Source organism: Bos grunniens, chromosome 23 (genome assembly GCF_055505025.1).
Source record: "Bos grunniens cultivar Pamir isolate PY7600 chromosome 23, Bosgru_T2T1.0, whole genome shotgun sequence".
Taxonomy (NCBI): domain Eukaryota; kingdom Metazoa; phylum Chordata; class Mammalia; order Artiodactyla; family Bovidae; genus Bos; species Bos grunniens.
The window spans coordinates 21387946-21408192 of NC_141187.1; the positions used below are offsets into that span (position 1 = coordinate 21387946).

General features: G+C 43.8%; 1 protein-coding gene and 1 pseudogene across 17 annotated transcripts in view; both read right to left on the reverse strand.

The window, feature by feature from the left end:
• The window catches only part of ADGRF5 (adhesion G protein-coupled receptor F5), a 112791-nt gene that overhangs the window by 48584 nt on the left and 43960 nt on the right, over window positions 1–20247 (reverse strand). For all 17 annotated transcript variants that reach the window (XM_086372019.1, XM_086372025.1, XM_086372023.1 and 14 more), the window contains exons 2-3: window positions 9037–9162; window positions 1401–1455 (exon numbers count right to left, since the gene is read on the reverse strand). In XM_086372019.1, coding sequence (XP_086228145.1) covers window positions 1401–1455; window positions 9037–9138 — 157 coding nt within the window. In that variant the 5' untranslated portion in view covers window positions 9139–9162. The remainder of the gene's footprint in view (window positions 1–1400; window positions 1456–9036; window positions 9163–20247) is intronic.
• Window positions 15523–15695, reverse strand: LOC147346909 (U2 spliceosomal RNA; annotated as a pseudogene).

Consider the following 20247-nt stretch of genomic DNA (forward strand, 5'->3'; position numbering starts at 1 on the left):
GAGTGAGAATCCCATAGGGGTATAAAACCAGGCTAAAACAGAAAAGAAAGGGAAGGAAGGGAAGGGAAGGAGAGAAGAACAACAGTATAAACTTTCAGTGAGCATTTTGATAGTTTATCAACAATGTGATCGAATTCTCATTTCAGGCACTGGGTAAGAGTCGGATCTGGTTATGGCCTGTGAAGGGTCCACCAGATACCTCTATCCTGCGCTCTGGGCAAGCTTGCTCTCCCTGTCAGCCTAATGTCTCTTTCCTACCGCAAGACTGAAAAGAACAAGTCATGATTTAACCCTAGTGCTACAAGTTAAGAAGTTTCTAGATGGTTGGTCTAGCCGCAAAGCCAGCAGACTCTTAGCGAAAAGGGACACAGCCTCTGAATTCACACAAGTGGCTATGACAGAGACACGCCCTCTCTTTATTTGTTCACTGGTCTGTTGAGACATTGGGCTACTGGCCAGGCTACAGAGAGGAAGAGGGTTCAAGGGGACTCATGTCCCCTGTGAGTGGCAAACAGGAAGCTAAAGAATTGCAGTGCTTTGGGATAGATGTTGGGCCATGAGGATGTGTCACGGATAATGGGAACCCAGGAAAACAGCCCCTCCCTGTCTGGGGAAATTGATGGAAGAGCTTCTAAGACACGAATCCATGTGAATTGATTCCCCAGAGAAGCAAAGGGGTTATGGTGGGTGGGATGCTGACTCTGTGACTCTCGCAGATACAGAGATATGTGAGAGGATGATCGGATTTATGCAGGGAAATAACAGCATCCAGTTGATGCTATAGCAAGATTGTTGTGATGGAAGGAGGATCTGGTCCTTGGAAAATGTAGCCTCCAGACAGACCCACCTGCCCCAGGTCTCACATGGGAGAGGGGACACTGAGGCTCATCATGCAGGTGTTCACAGCTCTCACCTGCCCCCGACCCTCCAAAAGGCAGAGCCCTGTTTTTCCCAGACCTCTTCTTTGGAATTTAGTGAGGAAATTGGAATGGGAAACAGAGGACTTGGGTCTAGTGGTTAAATTGATCCCTGAGACTAAGTGAGGAGTGAAAGGAGCCAAGATTAAAAGAAAAAGGAAAAAGAAAAGAGGCAATGCTGCTGGGTTGAGAGGAGAGAAGTGGCTTTTTGGTGGTGGTACAGGGCTGCTGGGGGAAGGGCCATGGGGTAATCTTCAGGGTCTGAGGAGTGGTGATGGGACAGGACACTTGGATGGAGGGTATTGATAAGATCCCTTTAATATCATTTGACAGAGAATGGAGCGCCTTCGCAGTTACTTCTAGAAATTGAACCCTGAGGCGCTTGGAGACCGAATCATGTAGATACCAGTGTTTCAAAAAGTTACAACACGTGCTGTTTGATGGGACTTACTAGAAAAGACAGTCAAGGAAATGTTTACATACCAGCTCGTTTTTGTCTTACTGGATCCTCCTCCATTAGTTCATGTTCATGGAGAAGCTGAAAGAACATTTTAAAAATAGTCAGTGAGTGTTATCAATGTCTTTTCATGATGGTTTTCTGCTCACAGGCCCGGGAATGTTCAAGCTGAGCGTAGGGCTGCTGGCTCTGGGTCAATACCTCATGCCCTGTGAATGGCGGGCCACCAGCAATGGGACGGTAGGGAAGATGCAATGGATTGGCCTCTGGGATATGACCTTGGCATTGACTTTTTATAGACCAGTCACTAGATCCAGAAGCGGAAGAAATCAGCCTATCTGAGTCTCAGAGTTCCTGCAGCTTGAGGCCTGTCAAGAAGTATAAATTATGCTGTTCTCCATTGCACTGGGGCTTGAATCCTGAGTCATTCGGGCGGCATTTCAGACGAGTCTCACGACCTCTCCTCTGCACTCACTCAGCCTGTCCCCACCCCAGTATTTCTGTGGCCTTGGGACTATTTAGGTTATGCATGTTTAGAAATTATTTTCTCCTTCTCTAGCCCTTTTACTCCTAGATGGTCTTATGGTTGCTTTCTGGGGCAAGGCCTTTGAGACCCAGCTCTAGAGCCAGACTGCTAGGGTACAGAGCTGTGCCCCTTACTCGCCTGCGACTTTGAGGAAGTTACTTAGTCTCTTTGAGCCTCAGTTTTCTTTTCTGTAAAATGGAATAATAGTGCCGACCTCATAGAATTGTTACGAGAATCAAGCCAACTGCAATGTGGAATATACTAAGCTCTTAAAAGCATTAGTTATATCATATAGTATGATAGTTAAGATTTAAGTACTCTGCAGACATTGATTCAAATCCTAGCTCTTCCATAAAATGGCTGTGTGACCGTGAGCAAGTTACTTAACCTTTCTGTGCCTCAGCACTCACCTGTAGTATACAGATACAAATAGCTTGCCTCCTGAGGTTGTTGTGAGGAGCAAATGATTAATCAATATAGAACACTAGAATAGCTTTAGTGACATAGTAAGTGCTATTCTGGGGCACGGCATCACACTGTTCTGGGGGCACCATTCACACAGAACACCCCTGCCCCCCCGACTGCATAAACCACTTGCTTCATCTCCATAAAGCTCATCTACTGTCAACACGTGGCTTCTTTAAGAACTGACATTGATTGGCTTTGCTGCTGGGCTCACTGCCAGCTCCGAAGCTTATAACCTCACCTTGACCTGATATATCAATAACCTCAGATATGCAGATGACACCACCCTTATGGCACAAAGTGAAGAGGAACTCAAAAGCCTCTTGATGAAAGTGAAAGTGGAGAGTGAAAAAGTTGGCTTAAAGCTCAACATTCAGAAAACGAAGATCATGGCATCCGGTCCCACCACTTCATGGGAAATAGATGGGGAAACAGTGGAAACAGTGTCAGACTTTATTTTTCTGGGCTCCAAAATCACTACAGATGGTGACTGCAGCCATGAAATTAAAAGACACTTACTCCTTGGAAGGAAAATTATGACTAACCTAGATAGCATATTCAAAAGCAGAGACGTTACTTTGCCAACAAAGGTTCGTCTAGTAAAGGCTATGGTTTTTCCTGTGGTCATGTATGGATGTGAGAATTGGACTGTGAAGAAGGCTGAGCGCCGAAGAATCGATGCTTTTGATGTGGTGTTGGAGAAGACTCTTGAGAGTCCCTAGGACTGCAAGGAGATCCAACCAATCCATTCTGAAGGAGATCAGCCCTGGGATTTCTTTGGAAGGAATGATACTAAAGCTGAAACTCCAATACTTTGGCCACCTCATGTGAAGAGTTGACTCATTGGAAAAGATTCTGATGCTGGGAGGGATTGGGGGCAGGAGGAGAAGGGGATGACAGAGGATGAGATGGCTGGAGGGCATCACTGACTCGATGGACGTGAGTCTGAGTGAACTCCGGGAGTTGGTAAGGGACAGGGAGGCCTGGCGTGCTGCGATTCATGGGGTCGCAAAGAGTCGGACACGACTGAGCAACTGATCTGATCTGATCTGACCTGATATGGGGCTCCTAGCTCATCCCTGCCTCCAAGTGAGTTTTCCTACAATGAGTTTCCCATCCCAAACTTCTTTTAAGTCTCAGTAGAGGAGCCAGATAACCCCCGCCCTCCAGGGTGTGTAGTTTACCTTGAACTCCCTCCCCTCACCCCCGCCGCCCCCTTACCAGAGAGCACCACCTGAGACAGAGCTTGTTTTGCCCTCCGTGGTCTCTGCCATTTTTTTCTAGTTATCTCCCATCTTAACGATATCAAGAAGAATGGTTCCGAAAACGTCTTCAACACCCGGTGCCAGGCACTGTTAAGTGTTTGGTGTGTGCTTGTTTATTTTATCCTCATGACAATCTAAGGTGTAGATACTGTTATCATCTGCATTTCACAGATGAGAAAACACAGGCGCGGAGAGGTCAAATAACTTGCCTAAGGTCACATGGCCTTGAAATGGCAGAATCGGTACTCAAACCCAGCTAACCTTCCTCCTAAGTCTGCACTTATCCACACAGGCACAGCAGCATCTTGCCAGGCGATATCCTGGGAAAGCACGGGGAAACTGGGTTCCTCTCGGTGACCCCGTCTCTCTTAACCAGTACTTTGTCTCTTTCTCTATTGCCTCTTCCACCCCTGCCTTCTTTTCAGCGACTAGTATTAATGTCCACAGGAAATGAGAAGGGACCTGAGAGTCCGCAAATGTTCTTGAAGAAGTGAACAGAGGAATGATGACTGATGTTTGGAATGTGCAAGCTCAGGTGCTGCCTCCTTTGCCGTGAGGTTATCTCAGCTCTACCGAGATGTGAACGGACCAAGAAATAACAAAGTTGATGTATAGGGCTGGTTCCTGCCCGACTTGCCCGGGAGTCTGCTCTGGCGCTGAGCCTGGGCAGAAAGAAAAGTTCTTTGGCTGTCTTCCTGCCTCCATCCTCCCTGGGATTCGGGGGAGGTAGGGGGAGCCACCAGGAAGCTTTCTCTGTTCACTGTTTGTGGGCTTGCTGCAGGGGGACTCAGCCCAGGAGAAGGTGACTACCAGAGGTCACCTTTGGGAAGCAGGCCAAGGTTTCATTTCCTCCATTTTCCAGGGGTCGCTAGAGAATTAATGACTTGCCACTGGCAACTGTGGGTTAAAATCAAGGTACATTTCAGTCCTCTCTTGTAGAGCACTTCTAATCTTCATGAGCGTGAGAGTCCTCTCCCTTCCCTCCCCCAATCAGATTTAGCAGGTCTCAAATAGGGTAAAGAAAACTGCTTTTTTAACCGGTGCATCCCTGGACAGGAGGCCAGTTTTTTAGAACCTCTGCTCTTTAACTACTTCTTGAATCTTCATGGTGATTATCTGAAACTTTCATGGAACACCTCTATTAAGTACTGCTTCCACATAGCTATCACCTACTGGCTCCGCTGTTCAGTGAGGAATAACTTTTTATTTCTCACAACTTTTTATGAGAATAACTGACTTTTGATTTTAAACCCTGTAATCATTGAGTTGCTTGCTTTTTGGAAGGAAAGCTATGACAAACCTAGACAGTGTATTAAAAAGCAAAGATATCACTTTGCTGACAAAGGTCCGTACAGTCAAAGCTATGATCTTTCCAGTAGTCATGTATAGATGTGAGAGTTGAACAATAAAGAAGGCTGAGTGCCAAAAAATTGATGCTTTTGAATTGTGGTACTGGAGAAGATTCTTGAGAGTCCCTTGGACAACAATGAGATCAAACCAGTCAATCCTAAAGGAAATCAATCCTGAATATTCATTGGAAGGACTGATGCTGAAGCTGAAACTCCAATACTTTGGCCGCCTGTTGGCCAAAGAGCCAACTCACTGGAAAAGACCCTGAGGCTGGGAAAGTTTGAAGGCAAAAGGAGAAGAGGGCAGCAGAGGATGAGATGGTTGGATAGCATCATCGATTCAATGGACAAACTCCAGGAGACAGTGGGGGACAGGGAGGCCTGACGTGCTGCAGTCCATGGGGTTGCAAAAAGCCAGACACGACTTAGTGACTGAACAACAATCATTGGGAAAAGACGGAGGGAAAACATCTAAAAGCACTGAAGCCTCTGAGCTGTTGTTCACTGGTGATGCGGGTGGGGGCAAAGACCCTCAGCCACCCAGATTTGACTAAGCACCGAGAGTTAGACTGCCAGGTCATGGGGCCTGGATTTCAAGAAGGCAGGTGTTGGAGTCACACCAAGAACTGATCCCTCTGCCTTTTCTTCTCTCTAACTGGAAAAGTCATTCATTCATTCCAAGCCTCGGTTTCTCACATTTTGAAAAACAAGGAATGTGAAAAACGTGATGCATCTCTGGCAGTGCTGACAGCCCATGTGCCCATCTGGCCTGGGCTCACTGGGGGACAGTCTTGCCTGCCTGAGTCTCATGTCACCCCAGTTCGGGGAACTATGAGGCTGCACACAGATCCTGCCAGGGTCTCTTAATGCTGAGTACTATTTCAGACAAAAACCAGAGCCTCTGCCTGTCCATGGAAAGGTACTCAGATGCGTATGGGAGGACAATGACCAGCTCTGCCCAGAAGGGATTTCCTGTTTGCCAAGCTTCAGTCAGAAGATACAAGGTCACCGATTCCAGGAAATGCCCCACTTGTTGAACTTTACAAGTAATGGGAGGGTGGCGACTGGCCTGAAGAGGGAGCAGTCAGAAATGAGAGATGGCATTTTTAGAAGTGAAAAAAAAAAAAAAAAAAAAAACAACCAGGGAGCCAGATGACAAATAAATAGTCACAGATCTCACCCAGTTTTGCATCTTTGCCTCAATTGTCTCAGCAAGGATCCCGTTAAAATATCTTCTTCCTGAGCATGCGAACCCAGGTTTATTTGTACCAGAATAGTAAAAATAACCACCAAATCTTATGCATTTGCTGTGTGCCAATCATGATGCTAAGCCATGTATATCTGAGAACATGTAATCCTGAAGAAGCTGAAGAATGAGACACTATTTATTTCTCATATTATGTGAGAAAACAGGTTCAGGGAGATGAAAAAAGGAGATGAAATTTCCGAAGTTAGTGAGCGTCAGAGCCGGGCTTTGGACTCAGGGTTGATCCCAGCTTTGAGAATCTGCAGACTTGCTGCTCCCAGTGTGATCACTGGGACGGGAACAAGAGTAACTAGTCAGAAGGCAACCAACACCCAGAGCCCCACCCTCAGACTTCCTGAGCTGAAATTTGCACTTTAAGAAGGTTCCCAGCTGGATTCATGCACACATTGAAGTTTGAGAAGCTACATCATCAATCACACTTCAAAAAGCTTTCACACTGTATTTGCTCCCCCATATTCAGAGCAGCATTGTTCACAGCAGCCAGGAGGTGAGAGGAACCCAAATGTGCATTGATAGATAAACAGATTAACAAAACGTAGGATATACATACAATGGATCCTTATTCAGACTTAAGAAAGGAAGGAAATTCTGATGCATACTATTAATACAACAGATACGTTTTTAGCACTTTACCCTAAGTGAATAAGCCAGTCACAAAAAGACAAATACTGTATGATTCCACTTGTATGACGTACTCAAGAGTCATCAAAATCATGGAGTTGGAAAGTAGAACAGTGAGTTCTAGGAGCTGGGGTCATGTCGGGGGGCTGAGGGGGGTTTGTTTAATAGATACAGAGTTTCAGTTTTGCAAGATGGTTTTGCAGATGGATTGTGTGACAGTGTGAATGTATTTAACACTACTGAAATGCACACTTAAAAATGGTGACAATCCGTGTGTACTGTTACAATAGTAGAAGTGGGAGCTGAGTGGCAGCCTAGGGCCATATAAGCTGATAAGGCAGTTTCAAGGGCATGTCTCCAATGGAGTTCTTCAGCCTCCGAACTGGATGAAAATATTATATCTTGAAGGCATATCTAAAGGAGGAAAGTGGGGCCCTTTAGGATGGTGGTGGGAATATCCAGGAAGATATCCTGGTCCACCAGGCTGACGGAGGAGCTTTGTTATGGATGCTCGCGAAGGTAGAGCTGGCACAGTGGAAGGGCATCGCTGTAGCCAGGAATGCTGGGAATCTCCAGAACAGAGACAAGGCTGACCCCATTGATCAGGTCAGTCTCTGGCTTTCTCCCCATATGTATGGGGTAAGTAGACTTCTGTACTGACCATGCACATCCTCGGGAAAAGTAATATTTCCATCTTCTATTTATAAGAGCAAGCTGCTGCATAGAATCACAAGGGTTGTATCCGGCATATTGCAATTTGGAAGAAGAGACACAAAGTATACTTCCCAAATTATGAGAGAAATAAATAAAAAGACAAGACCTAGGTCAAACAAAGAAACATACAGAAACAAAAAAGAGGAAAGAAATGCATAAACCCATAAAAAATCCTGAAAGTAAGAGCAAGAATTTTAAATGACATCAAATGTGAATAAATTATACTCCCCAATCACAGATTAAAAGAAAGACAGAAAGTGAAGTCACTCAGTTGTGTCCGACTCTTTGCGACCCCAAGGACTGTAGCCTACCAGGTTCCTCCGTCCATGGGATTTTCCAAGCAAGAGTACTGGAGTGGGGTGCCATTGCCTTCTCCACAGGTTAAAAGAAAAGAATCTCAAACATGCATTGTTTATAAAAGAACCAGTAAAGCAAAGGAATATACTAAAAGCTACACAAAAAATAAAGAATAAAGATCACGCAAACACAAACACAAAAACAGAACCAACAACTGGAATGAATAGAGGACAGAGAATTAAAATTGAAAATCTCCAACCAGGAAAAGAGGAGACGTTTTCTGATGCTAAAATCTATCAATGAAAAACTCTAACAGTCGTGACAGATCGAATGAAGTAGCACTGAAATATCTTTTTGAAAAGCCAGTAGAAAAAAATACAAGAAGAGAAATGATAATAGCAAACACTAATAAGGCCTTTTTACATGTGTCAGGCACTAGTCTAAAGCATTTTGTAAATATTAACTAATTTAATTCTCGTAGCAAGCAGTAAATCAATACTATTATTTTCATTATTTTACAGACGAAAAAGCTGACACAGAGAGAATCACATCTGTCCCATGAGATTTCATAACCAGTAATATGCCCCGCTTTGGTGCATGGAGTAGCCTAAGGAAAGAAGATCCCAGTGATTCCCACAAGGAACAAGGGGGTGAGCTAAACTCCCATCAACTTCCCAAGGACCAAACAACCAGGCTAATGTGTTTTACAAAAGCTTGGGTGCTCACCCATGGCCCTTTCAAGTATATGGATCTGTGATTATAACACGACACAAATGAACACCTCTTGAAATGTGTTTTAGTCTGATGCTCCTGGTTAAAAAAAAAAAATTCCTTTGAGTACACATGTCCTGCTCAGCCCTCAAAATCTGCTTTATCGATGGGCTGTCAGTTTCATAGGGTGGAGCTCCAAGCCTAGAAGTGGTAAATTCATTAAGGAGGGAAGCCCTTGACATCACCACTGATTCCAGAGTATGACATGTTGTACCCAGGGTGTTATTATCGGATGAATACCATTTATGGCCCACCACTCCCTCCCCCCATTTGCAACATGTTCTCAAAGGCCCTGAACATTTGTGTAAAGCAGTTTCCGCCCATGACTTTCCCAGGAAATCAGAAAAAAATGTGACAGGGAAATATAGCAGACATGGATTTACTCACCGAATGATAAACAATAGACTCTAAATTCAAACTCAGTGTAGCTTGGGAAGAATAAATGGCAATAATCACAAAGCACAAAGTGGTTCTCTTTGGGGACTTCATGTCTTCAAGTTTGAGTTGCCTTGCCTGAAATGGAAATAAGATGGTTTAGAGATAGAGTTGTTTATTTATCAAACTTAGAAAAGGACTAGGAAATGCTGACTCCAAGGTCACACTGCAAATGGGCATTTTCAGGGGAGGGGAGAAAGGAAAGAGGTTAAAGACATCAACTGTGGAAAACTGTCCACTCCAGACCCTGATGAAAGGATAATGTCAGGAGAGATGGTGGCTGGGGAAGACCGGGGATGGTACCTGCGAATGGATCAAAGATAGCAGATCTTTAGGTAGCTTTCCTAGAGACAGAGAGAAGGAGAGAGAAGAGGAAAGAGAAAAGAGAAAGAGGAAAGACTACTCAGTATGAAATACTTTTAACATTATGGTTCAGTACATATGAACAAAAGGATTCAGAGAACAGTCCTTTCCTTTGGCTACATGCAACACATTCTGACGTTTTCAATGCTGTTCTATTCTCTTACCCTATGTCTTCTTTTAAGCCTGGCAGCAATCTATTAAACTGACTTTTCTGTGTGCGTTGCATCGCTAAGTCCTGTCTGACTCTTCTGCAACTCCATGGACTAAAGCCCGCCACGCTTATCTGTCCATGGGATTTCCCAGGCAAGAATACTGGAATGGGTTGCCATTCCCTTCTCCAGGGGATATTCTTGACCCAGGGATTGAACTCGCATCTCCTGTATTGCCCGCGGATTCTTTACTACTGAGTCACCAGGGAGGCCCCTAAATAGACTTTAAGACCCATGTTAATGGGCTATGCCCTATTAGTATGAAAAATCCTGGAACTGGTCACAAAAATACAAGATATATTTTACAGATTTTTAGACTATATAACATAGAATATTAATAGAGACTATATCATATATTGATTCTTGATTGCTATCTCTTTACAACGCTGGTGATGATAACAAGGTTTTTTTGATGACCAGATTAATCACGGTTGCATTTGAAAAGTAGAGACTCACATGGAATAATCCCAGATCCTATGCGTCTAGGGACCAGGACAAACTACTTTTCTTTTCTTAGTGACTTTCTAAAATTCATATTTTTGTGAAAAGAATACTTGACAAAGGGGTAGGAGATAGGAACCAAACTAATTGCATCAGGGGCTTCCCTGATGGTTCAGTGGTAAAGAATCCTCCTGCCAACTGCAGGAGACATGGGTTTGATCCCTGGTCCATGAAGATCGCATGTGGCATGGAGCAACTAAGCCTGTGGGCCACAGCTGTTGAGCTGGTGCTCTGGAGCCTGGGAGCCACAACTACGGAGCCCATGTGCCGCAACTACCAAAGCCCGTGCTTCGCAGCAAGGGAAGCCACACAATGAGAAGCCTGAAAGCTGCAACTAAAGAGTAGCCCCACTCACCACAGCTAGAGAAAAGCCCGTACAGCAGTGAAGACCCAACAGAGCCATAAATAAATAAACAAAATTATAGAAAAAAAACCTAATCTAATTGTATCCTTGAATAAGTCATTTATCTTCTCTGAATCCAGTTTGTCCATCTATGAAATAGGGATACTTAGACCTCCTCTAACTCTCTCACAGACTTTTCTGAGGCTCAAATGTAATTAAAAGTCATGCAGAGCTTCAGTGATGCCAGCTGCAGTGGAACTACCGTGACAGTTAGCGGAATCCAGAGGGCAGCCATCAGGAAGGGCAGGCATTGGCCCAGGCATTGCCATGAGCATCAGAGGACTTGGACAGGATGGCACACGGAGAGACAGCCAAGACTTACACGCCAGCAAGGATCATGTTTCAATCACCAGTTGTTGGCTGCCTCCTTTTCCTCTTCCCCAAGGGGAAAGAAGGAAGCATAAGGCCCTGGAAAACTGACCCAATTTGCAGATCTGGCAATGAAATACATTTTTTTAATTCTGCAACTCAATGGCTTTTGGAAAATGCTTCGCAATTTAGGTTACAGGAATAGAAATTTAAGGCCAGATGCATCTACCATAGAGAAAGCACAGCAACTCATTCCTTGTTGAAAAGCAGTAGGCTTTGGTGGGTATGAAGCAGGCTGATTTAGCCTGGGGGTAACAACTGTCTGGGGGACGAATCAAGTATTTCAGAGGCAATTTAATCTTTTTAGGCATCCACTTTCTGCCTGTACTAACTGGTTCCATTTTGAAGCAGTTAATCAAGGACAGAAAATTTAGTAGCTGAATAGTTAATGAGTCTCCCTTAATACTTGAGAGCCAGGAAGGGACTGAGGTATTAAAGGGATTGGAGTTGACTGCACGTCTTTTCATCACTTTGTACTATTGGCCTTTGACAGCTAGCAAGGATTGCCTTGATCATGATAATGACCAAATGGTCACACCTCCCCCCCCTCAAATGGTCATGTCTGGTCCCTTTGTATAATAGCCACTGGCCAATGCTTTCTGCCGTCCCCAACTTCCCCCACCATCCTTGGACTTAGTTCTTGATTAAATTGACATCTTTTTCTCTGTTGACCTATTTTGTAGCCACAGAATCACAATTCAACAGAAATACAATTATAGAAAGGACCACACTGTGGGGAAGGGGGTGTTCTCCTGATGCAGAAAAAAGATAACAGCTGCGTAGAATCAGTTCAGTTCAGTTCAGTTTAGTTGCTCAGTCGTGTCCGACTCTTTGCGACCCCATGAATCACAGCACGCCAGGCCTCCCTGTCCGTCACCAACTCCCAGAGTTCACTCAGACTCATGTCCATCAAGTCGGTGATGCCATCCAGCCCTCTCATCCTCTGTCGTCCCCTTCTCCTCCTGCCCCCAATCCCTCCCAGCATCAGAGTCTTTTCCAATGAATCAACTCTTCCCATGAGGTGGTCAAAGTATTGGAGTTTCAGCTTTAGCATCAGTCCTTCCAAAGAACACCCAGGACTGATCTCCTTCAGAATGGACTGGTTGGATCTCTTTGCAGTCCAAGGGACTCTCAAGAGTCTTCTCCAACACCACAGTTCAAAAGCATCAATTCTTCGGCACTCAGCTTTCTTCACAGTCCAACTCTCACATCCATACATGACCGCTGGAAAAACCATAGGCTTGACTAGATGGACCTTTGTTGGCAAAGTAACGTCTCTGCTTTTGAATATGCTATCTAGGTTGGTCATAACTTTCCTTCCAAGGAGTAAGCGTCCTTTAATTTCATGGCTGCAATCACCATCTGCAGTGATTTTGGAGCCCCCCAAAATAAGTCATCAGTTACATAATAAGGGTAAAGGGAAGGTCTTCCACTTAAAGAAAGAAGGCCATTGTTTTGAGAGAGAGGTAATATTAAAAATATTTGACAGCAAATATGGCATGAGCCTGACCCATATGAACAAGGATACCAGCTGAAGCTCAGTCCCACTTTCAGGGTTCCTGCTATGTTTGGGAGGAGTTCTGAAAGTGAACTTTTCTCACCTACATCAATAATGTCTCAGTAACCCTCCAGCTGTTTTTATCAGTGAGGAAGCTAGTGGAGGCTGTTTAACTTGGCTAATGGGAAAAAATTCCCAATCCATCCAACGAAAAGCCCAGAGTAGAATTCCACCGTCAAGGTGATATATCTTGAGTAGGGCTCCCCCTTTTTTTGTAAATCCCCAAGACGTTCCTATTTATTCCAAATTCCTAGAATAAATGTGCTCAGTCATGTCAGGCTCTTTGCGACACCATGGACTGAAGCCCACCAGGCTCCTCTGTCCACAGGATTTTCCAGGCAAGAGTACTGGAGTGGGTTGGCATTTCCTTCTCCAGCATAAATGGCAGACAACAACTAAAAGACTCAGCGATGAGCAGAGACAGAAAAAGAGACTTATCTTATGTCATTCCCAATTTCTTTATCCTTTGAAATTATAAATTCTGGGCACAGTCTACTAAAACTCACCAACCTATATGAGCCTGCTGTGTCTTAGAAAAAGCTGAGAGATATGACCTCATGCTCAGCAGTAACCTTGTGATGGATGAGCAACTTCCTGGTTCCTCAGACTCTATTTTCCTGTCTGTGAAGTTAGAAGATGTGGGAGGGAAACCAAGCACCCTGACATCATATGCCGGGAAGAAGTGGCGTGATTCTCAGCATTACTGCTCTTGGAGGACAAAGGTCTAGATTACTTGAAGCAGTCTTAAACCACATTCTCTCTCAGAGGGATTATGCACCAGGAACATTCATTGTGAAACTGACCTGAAACACATCAGGGAACTGCTCTCCTAAATCTTCTAAACAACCAGGGCTTCAAATAAACTGGTCTCTATCCCTTCATCAGCCCTGAGCAGCCCAATTTTGATTGAAGGGGTGGGAGGAGGTCAAGGAGGTTGTACACCTTGCAAGTTAAGAAGACTGTTCATGAAATGGCCAGATCTATGGGATCTGATCAAGTTGTGATTCCAAGCTTGGTATATAGAGGGTAATAGTGAGGCTTGTTCTGGAAATGGTTTCCTAAGCTCTACACAGCTCTGCCCTCCTGTGCTCTCAGGTGTCCTCAGCCCCTCTTCCCTGGGGACCCCAGCCTTAATACTCTTCTTGGTTCCTCCTGGGGAGAAAGAAGGCAGGAGGTAAAGGAAAGCCCACATTTGATTACCCTCTGCCCAGGTGCCTCCTCCTCCTTCCTCCAGTTCAGGTCTCTGCTCCTGGCTTGGGTCCAAGCACAACTCCTCCCCTTAACATCACCCTGGGTAGCACCACCCTAGAAGGAAGCTCCCTGGAGTACTTGAGCATCATCTGCTTAAATGGTTCTTATCCTTGCCTGCGCATCAGAATAAGCTCCTGGGGAACTTTGTTTCCTCTCTTCATTTGTTTGTTGTTTTAACATCGTGTCAGACCAACTGAATTAGCATTTCTGGTGGGGGCAGGAGTGAGGGGGTGTGTCTGTATCCGCCCCAGCTGTTTATGATGCCGAGGGAGGTTTGAGGTATGCAGGTCCAAGCTTTCAGCTTCCCATTGCCCTAGCCACACTCCTGGCACTTTCTATCACAACCCTATAGTCCTCTCTCCACTAAAGAAATTATGTAGAAACAGAATCTTAGGGGGAATGCATTTAGGAGGCAATCAATCAATGGTGGATGAATGAATGGATTCATGGGAGTATAGACTCAGAGGTGATTTACCCAATAGTTGATGCAATTCAGCAGCCAAGGCTGTTATTTGAGGTTGTGTCATATATTTCACGTAGTATCAAATGTGGTGCACAGTTACAACACAACACAGAACGTTCCATAGGCCTAAAATCGTGCTAAGTTATGCTTAACTTGCATGCACGAAATGAACTCAGTTATGGTCCTTGGCTCGAAAAAGCTCTCAATCATATCAGGAAGGCATGAAACAGAGACTGAAAGAAAAATATGAGTTTAAAAGATGCTATTTACTAAATGTCTACTAGGAACCAAACACTGCCCTAAATGTAATTATAAGTATGTTCATTCACTTAATTTGCCTCACAATAAGACTAGGAGGTAGGTGTTTCCTCCTAATTCATGCATGAGAAAATTAAGGCTTTCAGAGAGGTTACTAGACTTATTCAGGTTGCCCAGCTAGTAAGTAACAGTAAGAATTGCCCCCATTTTGGCCTGTCTCCGGGGCTTCACTGGTGGCTCAATCGGTAAAGAAACCACCTGCAATGCAGGAGACCTGGCTTCAATCCCAGGATCAGGAAGATCCCTTGGGAAAGGGAACGGCAACCCACTCTAGTATTCTTGCATGGAGAATTCCATGGACAGATGAGCCTGGTGGGGAAAGTGAGCTGCAGTGTGAAGTAATAAGATGACTAGAAAAAGTTGGCCTGGGGGAGTTGGGTGGATTTTGGAGTGACCAGGGTCACTGATCAGACCCTAAAGGATTGGCAATGCTTAAACATGTGATGGGGGAAAGAAAAGAGAATTTCAGCCAAAGGAGAAGACCATAGGTGGAGAGCCTTATCCCTGTTTAAAGGGAACAAAACATCCCAAAGGGTGATGTTTAGCTGTCCCTTGAGCCCTTAGTGGATGTTGCCAAGGGTAGCTTGTCCAACCACTGTGATGAAGGCTCGGCCACCATCCCTGAGAGCACATTGTTCTCCTGAACAGTCACCATCAACAAGGGAAGGCAGAGCTATTTTCTGCTCTGCCTCGGAAAAAAAAATGAATGTAATGGCTTTAGGGCCCCAGTGATTCCCTCTTTCCTGTAATAGACTATAGTGGAAAGAATACCAGCTTTGATGCAAAACAGGCCTGTGTTCTGATTGCAGCTTCACCACTTATTAATCGTGGGTGAGACACTTAACCCCACAGAGGCTCAGTTTCCTGATGTGAGTAATGGGGATCACAGTACTGGCCTTGCAGCATTGTTGTGGAGATTAGAGACTTGTGCCCATGAAGCTTGAAAAAGCCTGGTCATGGTTGCATTTGTTAAGGTCTGATTTGTGCCCTCTAAAATTAATATGTTGAATTCCAGCCCCCAGCAGCTCAGAATGTGACCTTATTTGGAGACCAGGTCTTTAACGAGGTCACTGAGTTAAAACGAGGTCATATGGGTGGGGCCCTTATCCAATATGAGCAGTGACCTTATAAGAACAGATACTATATTCGGTCTTAGCCCAAAGGCTGAGAAGTGATGAACAGTGATCTTATAAGAGGAAGAGACCTACACAGAGGGAGAACCACGTGAAGACACAGGAGGAAGACAGCATCTCCAAGCCTCTGAAAAAACCAACTCTGCTGACACCTTGATTTCTGACCTTCAAGCTCCAGAATTGTGAGAAAATAAATTTCTGTTATTTTAGTCACCCAGTCTGCAGGTCTTTATTATGGCACTCTGAGAAAACTAATACAGGATTCAATAAAAATGATACTTCTTTTTATTTTTTATCACCCAAAAAGTGTGAGTCTGACCCTCTCGTCTGGTACCCAATATTTATTATTTATACTGTGAATGTTTTTATGAAAATCAAAAAATGGGTTATCTGACTATAGGACAAAACATACACAGTTAAAACTGAAAGACAGATTAGAATTAATCTTTATGTAGAGGTAGAGAACAAACTTGTGGGCACAGTGGGGGAAGGAAGGGGTGGGATGAATTGAGACAGTAGCATTGACATATATACACGACCATGTGTAGAACAGATAGCTAGTGGGACATGCTGTGTAACACAGGGAGCTCAGCTTGGTGCTCGTGATGACCTAGAGGGGTGGGATGGGGCCTTGGTAGAGGGGGGCTCAAGAAGAAGGGGATCTGTGTCTACATATAGCTGATTCACATCGCTGCATGGCAGAAACCAGCACAACATTGTAAAGTAATTATCCTGCAATTAAAAACAAATTTAAAGAAAATGATCTGCTAAGGAAAAAAGAAAAAGAATTTGCCTTTCTTTCAAACACTACCCCCAGCCCTCCACACACACCACACACACACACACACACACACACGTCTAATTTTTTTAGATGACAAAACTAAGACCTGGCAATGGCTGTGTGTCTCAAAGGCAGCTGGGAGCTGAATTAGTCAGGACTGAAGAGGTTAATTAAGGATTTCAAAAATTCTAGATAATGATATTGTCCTATAGTGAACACTGTAGGACAACTATGTTGTCCTATAGTCGGACAAGTCATTTGTCATATAATGGTGGAGAATAATTATCAGCAAAGATGATGATGGTGATGGTGATGGTGGTGGTTACAGATCACTGATATTAGATCTGTTTCAGGCATAGAGCTATTTCAGTATTCATAGTGCTATTACATCTGTCTCAGGCCTAATGCTATAAGAGGCATAGAAGCTCTCTTCAAGAATTATGTCATTTAACCCTCTCAATTAATCCTATAATATCACTAAATTATCCTTAATTATTCCATATTCAAATATGGAAATGGAAGGTTAGAAGGATGAGTAACTCACCAAGGTCAATCAGCTGATACGTAGTGGTGGCAAAATTATAAACGTAGCCATCTATTCCTTTGGGAAAATGGTACCATTTGGGTTAGGGATCTTTTTGGGGTTATCAACAAGAATAAATGAAAAGCTTTCTCTATGTGAACCCTAGTCCAGCCAACTGAGTTCCAGCCTCACCTTGCTACTGATTCATTCATGATCTGGGGCAAGTCACTTGACCTCTCTGCATCTCAATTTTCTTTTTGGCAAAGCCAAGGAGTTGATGGCCCTTGGCGATTTCAAAATTGAGGTGAAAGACATGGAGTCTGATGGTCCCATTGCTGTTCAAAGAGTCTAAAATTTCTCACAGTTATTTCAAATCCATTGTAACCTCACTGAGGTTTCCAAGGCTAATCATAGCTATCTCTTGCATTTGTCTACTCCACCTCTGATTGACTATGCTAGCTAAGCCTTCACTGCCCCACACAGGCACCACTGCGATGGCTTCCCTTCTTTTCCTCTCTACCCTACCATCTTCATAGATACACGACTGACCTTCTGCAAGCACTCTTCACACCTGTTACCTCTGTTCAGCTCTCCACTGCTTCCAGAACAAAAGCAATGGTGTTTGCTGATGCTGGAGGCCCTCCATGACCTGGATCTTATTTTTCAGATCTGGCATATTTAATAAGCATCTATCACATTTTCACAACTAAAGCTGGTAACTTTTTCATCATTTAAAATAGTGCAAGACAGATCTTGAGCTAGGAGTAGTTTTGCTTTTAAAATTAAGACTATGGTCTGGGACTTTCCTGGCAGTCCAGTGGTTAAGACTCTGAGCTCCAGAAGCAGGGGGGGCAGGGGTTCGATAGCTGGCTGAGGAACTAAGATTTCACATGCCACATAGCATGTCCTAAAGATAAATAAATAAATAAAAATAAAACAACAACAACAAAAAGACTATTTAAAAAAGGGAGGGGGACAGAAAATGCAAGCAGATACTTAAATAAACATTAAAAGAAAAACACTGTGGTCAAACCTTCACAGTTGATGTTTTATTCACTGACTCCACCAGCCCCACAGGCAATAGTGAATAGAGAAGCAGGGACTTTGCCTTCAGATATGAATCTGAATTGAAAGTTTCTTTTTCAGCCTTTCTGAAACTTGGCTTACTCGTTTGCAAAATGGATTGTTGAGAATTAAATAATAAGTAAAATAAATAAATAAAATAGTGCAAGAGATTTTCCATTGTCCATTCAAAGGTAAAAACATGAAAATTAATCTTTGAGATGTAAGAATAATTATTTGCTCAAACTATTTTTCACTCTTTGGCAAAACCAAAGTAATCCTGTGATTTACTTGGTTTCTTAATCTCCATTTTTTCCCTGCCCCTTTGCCTCAACATTATTGCTGCATATTCAATTCTACCCACCCTTCAGTGCTCAGGAAAATGACTACATCCTGGTTGGAGATTCTCTGCTTTGTTCAGCTATAAATGGGAGGTCAGGTATATTGAACACAAGAAATCTCACTAAAAAGTAGAAGAGAAAGAGTGGCAATTCTTCCCATAGGTAAACTTCCTGGTTTTAGATCATGCACAGAAGGTGATGCTATATACATGGCTTTCTTTTTAATAAAAGAAGAATGGCATTGTATGCTAGGACACTAACAAGGTAAGCCATGCATCTTGGCCTGCGTCTGACTAACTGAACAGGTTATTGTATTCTTTGAAAGAAGCCAAAGATATATCTTCTTATGTTTTGTTCTATATATACACACATATATATGCCTGAGTCATGTACTTCTGATCAAAATAGAGACTAGATGAGAGACTAAAAATAAATATGCATATATATTATTCTACGATTAGAGAATAATTCAAAGCAGAGTTCTTCTTAATGCAGATGATGGATGGTAGTAGCAAATTTCAGGACTTTCATTGAAAATTTGACTGACATTTTTATTCTTTATGGGCTTCCCAGGTGGTGCTAGTGATAAAAAACATGCCTGCCAATGCACGATACACAAGACACTTGGGTTTAATCCCTGGGTTGGAAAGATACCCTGGAGGAGGGCATGGCAATCCATTCCAGTATTCTTGCCTATAGAATCCCAGGGACATAGGAGCCTGGTAGACTACAGTCCATGGGGTTGCAAAGAGTCAGACATGACTGAAGCAACTTAGCACCCACACATGGGCTTCCCAGGTGGCTCAGTTGGTAAAGAATCCACCTGCAGATGTAGGAGATTCAGGAGACACGAGTGTGATCCCTGGGTCAGGAAGATCCCCTGGAGAAGAAAATGGCTACCCACTCCAATGTTCTTGCCTGGAAAATCCCACAGAGGAGCATGGTGAGTTACAGTCCATGGGGTCACAAAGAGTCAGACACGATTATGACCAAAGAGCATATTATTCTTTGCTCAAGACTGCAATAAAGACAGGATGGCATCAATAACCTCCCTCCTGGAGTGCAGAAGTACAGATTAAAAACCCTCAAGGGCTCCTCTAACAGCCCGCCTTCACAAATCTGTGTTTTCAACAGCAAAAGGTGATGACTTGCCTTTGCTGACCTTATCTAATGAGATGAATCTCCCTTGCACATGCAGAACTATAAACTAAATATTTATTTAACACAAACACGAAACACAATACCAATAAAAGAACTGCCTTGAAAAATTTTTTTTTCCTGTTTCATTTTCCTTTGCCTTAAAATAAGGTTCAGGAGAAGCATTGTGTCAGGGTAACTCAGTCCTATCAGATTAGAGAGGAACATTTGTTTGTACACAATGGGGGTCAAGTTTTCCAAAACACACGCTCATGTGTGCGGCGTTGATAACCTTTCATCCTTCTTGTTGTAAATCACTGGAGGGTTTTACAACAGGAGATTGCCATCTCCATGAAACCTCTGAGCAGGAGATTGCCATCTCCATGAAACCAGTAAGTTCCTAACTCTGTTCTTGTCTCAACCATCTTGGGACTTTCATTTACCACGTGGAGGGGTTTTCCTAAGCCCTGGCAAGACAATGCCTGAGGTGTTTTTCAGCTGCCATGGAGGGTGGCCCTGGGGTTGGCTGTGAGACTCCAAGGACTTGGGCATGGGTCCAAGCCTTACAGTTTTGTGGTCTTACTCTTTATGAGGTAAGATCTGAAATAATACTGAGTCTTCCAATAGCAACAATAATGGGCCAATCAGAGCAGTCTCTGATCACTGCAAGAACAGAGGTCCTGGGCCCAAGGGCCCAAGGCAAGCAACGAAGTGATGGAGGCAGAGACTGGAGGCGACACTCCAGACCCTC